The 7,897-nt window shown below is 34.5% G+C and overlaps 1 protein-coding gene across 1 annotated transcript; it reads right to left on the bottom strand.

Moving 5' to 3' along the window:
* Window positions 1-3,264: 3,264 nt before the first annotated feature.
* On the bottom strand, window positions 3,265-4,948 carry LOC135106091 (piggyBac transposable element-derived protein 4-like). The gene is made up of 3 exons (XM_064014929.1): window positions 4,726-4,948; window positions 3,844-4,113; window positions 3,265-3,746 (listed from the first exon to the last, which is right to left on the bottom strand). Exons 1-3 carry the CDS (start codon window positions 4,946-4,948, stop codon window positions 3,265-3,267), a joined length of 975 nt encoding a protein of 324 aa, XP_063870999.1.
* Between the last annotated feature and the right edge of the window lie 2,949 nt (window positions 4,949-7,897).

Below are 7,897 nucleotides of genomic sequence, written 5' to 3'. Positions count from 1 at the left end.
GGTAAGATGCGTGAAATTCTGTTATTGTGTACTGTATTTTCATCTCAGTTCAAAGATAACTTTCTGTAAACCTTATGGACTGTGTACAATGAAATATGTATACATTAATCTAAAGCATGTTTTGTAGTCCAAGCAATGTTAACTTCTATGTTTTAGCCTGAATATTACCATCTTTTGGGTGAGAAAATCTACAAGATCCAAAAAGAACTGGAAGAGAAACGTCTCCAGAGGAAGCAGATCCCGCGAGATGGGGCAGCAGTGCCTCCTGGCCCTCCTGGTAGCCTTCAGTGTCCTGTGCCTGGAGTTCCTTAGGGAGGGCAAGTGGTTGCTTTAGGATAAATTCTAGCTCCTACAACTTCTGGAGCGTCATCCATTGGTAAGTTACTGTTTGTTGATGTAATGTACAATAGATTTTGTCAGTGTAATGCATTATATTATAGATTACTAGGGGTATGGTATTTGCAGTCTATGTATGCATGTACATCATAAAGATTGCATCAAAAAACATTGATGATATACAAGTATGAGTGATGGGCAGAAGTTAATTGGTTATGGTTGCTGCACTAGGAATGAAACAAGAAATTAATGTATTAGGAGAGTTGTCCACAAAGGAGGAAGGGCAGGAGGTAGTGAAAGGGATGAAAGCTGAAAAAAAACTTCAGTTATTATGAGGAATAGAAAGGAAAGTGTTTGTAAAAGGATAGAAGGAAAGCTTGAAGAGTTTTGCTTTAAGAGCAAGAGTGAAGCAAGCATCTGTAATGTCTGCTGCTGTCTGTGATATTTTTATGGATAGTTGTATTAGCAAGATAAAAGCTTAAGTAGAAAATATTCATGCAAGATTGAAACTTAATGGATTGCAGTGGTTTGTGGTAATGTGTCTGCAGATGACACTGTATTAGCCAGGAGTGAAAGGGAATTTGGAGAGTGGTGGATCAGTTACTATTAGTAAGAAAAAATAATATTAAAAGTTTGTGCAACATTTTTATTTATCTATTTTTTAAATTTTCATTGTAAGTCTTCAAATTCCTTCATAAATGTTTTTCTTACAGGTATTGTAACCTGTCCTCCAGGGACCGTATTCACAAAGATTCTTAGAATTATGTATAGAGTTCTGCTTAAAGTTGTGCTTATCTTTAGATCATGCTTAAGTCTAGGGTAAGCATAAGAAGCTGAACACAGAACTAGTGCAGTATGAAATGGTAACAGTGCAAAACAGTAAAATCTTACACTTCTTAATTTTGTGTTTATATTTTTGTGGGTAAATAACAAAAATCTTTGATCCTGTAAGGATGTAAATATATGATTAAGGTCTTTTTATAATTAAATTAGATTCCACATAAGATGCAAGTATTTTGTCTGCATTTATGAACTTGAGCCACTGTGGTCATGCCTCTCCTGCTCAGCAACTCTGGTCCCTTCCTGTCTCTTTACTGACTCCTAAGACCAAAAAGGTCAATAGAGCAAACCCAGCTGGAGCAATGACAACTCATCCTTCATCTAGTCAGTATGTGAGTAAAAAGAAGTAGCCTTTCTTCTCTCTCGATTCAGCGGCACAAAAAAAGCTGCATGGGCCTCTATCACTAAGAAGGTAAATAGATGTGTAACAACAGGACAGAGGATGGACCAAGGGCATCACTGCTGCAGAGCTGCACTCCCCATTGGCTAAATAACACTGTAATTACTACTTTCATTCCTAGCATTAAGCATGCTCTGGACCATGCTTAACTTTTGTGGTTAGCTTAAGCATTGTTTGGGAACTCCAGCGTAAAGCTAAGCATAACATTTATGCTAAGTACAGTCCCTCTACTTAAGAATCTTTGTGAACATGGCACCAGGCCCTTGGCTGGCACACCCATCTGGGGATATGCAAATTCCTGCCACCCATCCAGTAACTAATAATCAAGTCTCTCAACCAACATCTGCATGTCTTCCTAGCAATCAGATGGTGATGTTTGGCCCTCTAATCAGTGGGCCCATCACTACAATTCCTACCACTAATAACAATACCATAGCAAACTCCTCTGGGCAGTTTCCTGTCAGTGTTCTTCCGAGTGATAGATTGTCTGGGTCCAGGTCCAGCATTCCCCCACCTCCCTACAGTACTCCCAATGATTATGCTGTTATGAATCATATGTCAAACTGAACATATCCCGCTATTCCTGTGTCTTCAGTTGCTGCCATGTTGAGTATATCTGAGTTTTTCTTCACAGTCCACCCCATGTTCCATGGTCAATACATCAAGTGGTGGAAATTGTCTTTAGCCTTCTGTGCAGTCAGGCACGATAACAGGTGATAGTGAAAATACAGTCAATTTACAGAAAGGATAATGCCATTAGCAATCAATCTACTCCATCAGAGATGAGTGATGATAAATCAGATGTCAAGCCTTGCAAAATGTAACCTAAAATAGAAATTCCAGAAATTAAAAAGAATCAGAAGAATGTGATGGAAAAGAAATTAATGTTGAACCAAAGCCTGAACCAATGGAACTAAATGATGTGATAATATAACTTAGTTTTATAAGTCATCACTATACGACAATTTACTGTGGAGGTCCCTATTAAAGACCTGTTAACAGATTCTGTGCTGTGCAGCCCACTGGTGAGTCAAGGGGAGTTCTCTTTTGGTGCTGTATGACCCACCAGTATGTCAGCTTTAGTTACTTTGTAATTTTTCTAAGTCATCAATATGTGAATTTATATTCAATAATGTGCTTTAGTAGTTAACCTAAGATGATGTAAAGATAAGGAAATACACAGATTTGTATATTCCATTTTTGTATTCCAAAGCCACAGTACATAGTTTTACATTTAAATAAATACAGTTAATCTTTTTATTTATTATTTTTTTTCAATTTTCATTGTAATACAATTTCAAATACCATTTTATTTTTTTCAGTCTTCACTGTAATTCAATTCCAAATACCAGACACTTCACCCCCACAAAGAATATAAATGTATGAAATGGATAAATATTTTAATACTTGCATGATATATAGCCAGTTGATCTAATTACATTGTGCAGGAACAAATAATGTATTGTGAAATTATCATATTGCAACATTTCTCTCCATGATCACCAGCTTTGTTTTTAAACAGCACACACACTGTATTCTATATTCTTGCAACATATAGAATTAAAGATATTTAATTTTCTGGAGGGAAAATGGCAATGCAACTTATATTGACGTGCTTGGATACAAAACTATACTCCAGAATAAAAGAAAATATATTTTCTGCTAGGCAACCTGTACATGAAATTGACTTATGTTTTTTGGCAAAGCATGTCACACTTGTCACAGTATATCGATATTTTCTCTGCTTTTCTTGAGGCCACCTTTGATCCCTCATTTACAGATATGACCTCATAGCAACTGATGCACCTCTTTCTGGTATTTCTTTTTTGCTTCTGTTTATTTGGGGAGTTGCCAATACTTCTGCATCTTTTACCAGGTCTTACTGTTTCAGTAGGAGAACTGGTTATAAGTGACAATACAAGGGATTCTTTGAAATTTAGGAAAGACCATGTCTTGTGAGAAATGTACTTGTTGAAGATAATCCAAGCATTTATCACTGAAGTTGCTGTTAGCAATTCTAATGCTATCTTTCTGTACCAATTTTTTTGTTTTCTTATGGGTGTGTAATAGGCTGCCATTTGATCTGAGAGATCAACTCCTTTTTTAGCCTTATTATAATCAAGAACACTTTTAGGTTTTCTTATTTGTTCACCATTTCTGGAATTCTTGCCTGTTGGAACAAGCAACTCATCATGTTCTAGTGCAGTAGATAATGTTACATTTCTTTTTTCTTTCCAGTTAAATACTTTTTTTTATGCCTTTATTACTCCCAAGTGAAATAATTTCTCTTATCTTGGGTTTTGCTTTGACTTGGGGAAGCTCTTTGCGAGATGCACGTACTGTGCCACAAAGATATGTTTTTCTCACTAAAAGATAGTCAGTAAGTGGAAGGGAAGTGTAAAAATTATCAGTGTAGAGAGTCATCTCAATATCAAGCAAAGGCATCATCGATTTTACAGTTACTGAGTCATTTTTTCTTAGATGTTGGAAAGTGTCACTTTTATCACAGTATATCTCAAAGTTCCATGTATATCCATCTGTAGTACACAGTTTGAACATTTTCATGCCATATTTGTGCCTCTTACAGGGATATGTTGTCTAAAACTTAGTCTACCTCTGAATGGAATCATAATTTCATCATCTAGGTCCAGGTTTGTATACATTTTGAAATCTTTTTGCCAACATATCAGAAAAAGGCTTCACATTATATATTTTATGTTTGTCTGCATTAGTATTGTTGTCTGAAAAGTGCAATACTCTAAGTAGAAGCTGAAATCAGTCTCTAGATATCGTACTAATTACTAGTTTGTTGTCTTAGAGTTGACTTTTAGACCAGTATAATTGTAACTCTGGCATGGTGTTTATTTCCATATAAATGAGTAAGCCTAAAAACTTTCTCAGTTCTACATTATTGGTAAGAGTCTACTCTCTAGGTCTGGAGCTCCTTGTAAGCCTTTGTGAAGAAGTGTGTTGATCTGCATATAGGTTAATTTCCCTTACTAGGACATTTATTATTTCATGTCACAAAAAGTGAATAGACATCTATTGGCCATATTTCATTTACTGATGGAGATGGTCTTATGAGAAGCTTTCTTTCTTTCAATTGAATGGGAAAGTTCTCTATATGAATATGAAAAGTGTCCAGTTGCCTATAAGCAATGCAACTGGGTCATCTATTGAATCATTTGTATTAGTTGACTCATCACACATATCATCAAAAAGAGCATCAGAATCAGATATTTCATCTTCAGAGGAGGAGGAAGTCTCAGTTTTTTTAAGATGAATCAGATGACTCATCAGGGATAGCATCATCACTGTCAGGATCATGTCTTGTGAAGATGAGCAGCATCCACAGAATGTTGCCTTATCCATCTTTCAACTCTGAAATACATATAAACATATAATTATACAGTAAACATAACACAGATATATATATATATATATATATATATATATATATATATATATATATATATATATATATATATATATATCCATAAATAAAATATGTCCACCACTGGGTCATACCACAAGAGAATTACACATACAAATAATGTGGTCGGACCCACTGATGGGCAGACCTCGTGTGCACCCACCAGTGGGTTATATCACAAGTGTGCAATAATTTTTTCTTGTAATGCTATATGAATATAACCATACTGTCTAGTGATGCCAATGGACTTAGCAGCCTTACAGACATCACTCACCTCCGCTTGCTGTGAAAGCTAGCACGTTACTAACGTGTCAAGTTTTTCCTTACCATACTGAATGGGGAGTCCACTGCATTGCCAGTTGCACTTAATGTATTAAAGACCTAACAGAATCCAACTTTGAATGCAAACAGGTTGTTGGTTGTATTTTTATTTACAAGTTATCTTTTGTTTGTATATTTTGTAAGTCTCTGTGTGGTAAGAATTGTGATAAGAATTGTGATAAGATTCATTATTTGTCTGCAGAGCATACAGGGTGTGCTGCTTTAGTAGCAGCATATTATTTGTTTACATAGAAGGATGCTGTGTGTCTTGTGTAAGAATATAACTAGTTATGCATTTTTTGTTACGAGCTATAACTACTGTGCAATTGCTTGTTCAATAAAGCCTTATTATGGTAGATTTTTTTTTTGGTTTACTATAAATACTTAAGAAGAGGCTCCTATAAAACAAGAACTAGAAAGCCCAGCATCATGAACCCTGAGTGAGGCAAGTAATTTAAATGAAGGTGAAACAAGCCAGCCAACAGCCATTAACTCCCATGCAACCAGCTCCAGTGCCAGTAGCTGCACTGACAAGTTGTCTCCTGTTACAGGTGATCTGTTGTACTCATCATGCCTCTCATTGTATCGTTGAGAAAAAACAATCTTTCTCTCTTCTTTATTGATGTAGACATTACTAAAGACTGCACACACAATTTCTCAGTCATACTTTTTCATATAATAACTGGTATAAGAACACACTTGGTATATCACAGTACTTATAGGCAACATATACAATCAACTTGATGTTATGACATTTACTTTCTACTATAATAAATTATATATTTATCTCAGTCACCTGCCTGCCCACATTGTGTGTGAGTGATGCTTATAACCTACAAGTGAGGGAACTGCACCCTCCTAACAAATAAGCATTGACTTGCAGCTCTATACTGGATTTAACACTGATACGTCCATGTATCACATAGGTTTTAATGCAAATTATAAATCTTTGAACATTTTGACTGATGATAAAGGAATAATAATATAAGGCACATACACAGTAACATGGCTCCCCTTATTTGTGTAATAATTTACCTTAAAGCTAACATTGGCACATTATAAAGCACTTGGTTACACTAGCTCCTTGATGGGGAAGCTCCAGTCTACATCATATATTTCTTAACAACAATATGAGACTATGTATAGGTCTTTCATTTATGGCTTTATAATGATGGTCCTTTATAATGACTAGGTATATAATTTGCACTAAGATTTCATTTTGGTGTTGTGCATTTGTTTTTAGCTGCAGAGTTATTCTTTTTTTTCCACCAGGATCAAAACTGATTAGCCAAGTACTGCACTCTGCACTATCTTTATTTATACAGTACTGGCCATTTCTTACGAGTGTGTGGAGGTAGCAGTACAACTTTTGTCTTCATAGTTACCAAATTATTAGATGTTACCCTAGCAGTTCTAGACCCTGGGGACTTAAGGTGGTCCACAGTTAGAGGATGATCATTAATTATAGCTTCAACTTCTATTAAAAAGGCTCTCAGATCTTGATAATTTAACAGAGTACCAGGGTGATCAAGTAATACAGATAACACATTTCTTACTGTGCATATCAGCCTCACCAAAACAATTCATGCTAAATTCAATCCAGTCTCATTGGGCCTTCATGAGTTCTCATCTTACTACATCACTATTTCCTTTTGTATATTTCTCATATTCAGATTTGGCTCATACAAAATTAGTTCTTTGGTCACATCCAAACTGTCTAATGGCTCTCTTCATCTTAAAAAGTGATGATATTCACTGAGGAAGGAACTTGCATTCATGGTGTTTGCCATTTTTGTGTGCACAGTTCTACATGCCATGCAAGTAAAAAGCATTCCATATCTTTTGAATTGTTTTCATCCCTTATTGATGTAGAATGGGCCAAGAGACTATTGCTGAGTGTGTAAATGGAAATGATGGTGCTACCACCATCACCAGTTAAAAACTGAAATACATTGTCTGCTGCTTACCCACACTACATCTGTGCAACAAAGTCTCTAGGCAGCAAGGAGAAATACAAGTGTACACCCAAGAATGAAAGCGGTTGCAGCCAGTTCTCCTCCCATCTTAATGCCTCTCACCCACCTGTCCTCTTAATGACTAATTTATTTATCTGAAGATATATATATATATATATATATATATATATATATATATATATATATATATATATATATATATATATATATATATATATATATATATATATATATATATATATATATATATATATATATATATATATATATATATATATATATATATATATATATATATATATATATATATATATATATATATATATATATATATATATATATATATATATATATATATATATATATATATATATATATATATATATATATATATATATATATATATATATATATATATATATATATATATATATATATATATATATAGACTATTGTCTGTTTGTATTGTCTTCTGTATATGCTCCTTTCTCCAGGATTTCCAGTTCTCCTCCAGGCATGACTAGGAGACCAGATTAGATTTACTTATATCAGTACATGATGTTGCATCAGTTCTTTCTAATTTTGACCCTT

This window comes from Scylla paramamosain, chromosome 12, assembly GCF_035594125.1.
Source record: "Scylla paramamosain isolate STU-SP2022 chromosome 12, ASM3559412v1, whole genome shotgun sequence".
Classification (NCBI taxonomy): domain Eukaryota; kingdom Metazoa; phylum Arthropoda; class Malacostraca; order Decapoda; family Portunidae; genus Scylla; species Scylla paramamosain.
The sequence above is the reverse complement of the archived record's forward strand: the minus strand, read 5'-3'. Positions and strand labels throughout refer to the sequence as shown.

Bases quoted from the DNA above. Each gene is read 5' to 3' on its own strand.
- LOC135106091 (XM_064014929.1), bottom strand. From the start codon at position 4,948: ATGGATAAGGCAACATTCTGTGGATGCTGCTCATCTTCACAAGACATG. The intron at 4,114-4,725 runs GCAACTGGACAC...TGTGTACTACAG, and splicing joins CCCAGTTGCATTGCTTATAG to ATGGATATACATGGAACTTT. The intron at 3,747-3,843 runs GTAATAAAGGCA...TTGTTCCAACAG, and splicing joins AGAAATTATTTCACTTGGGA to GCAAGAATTCCAGAAATGGT.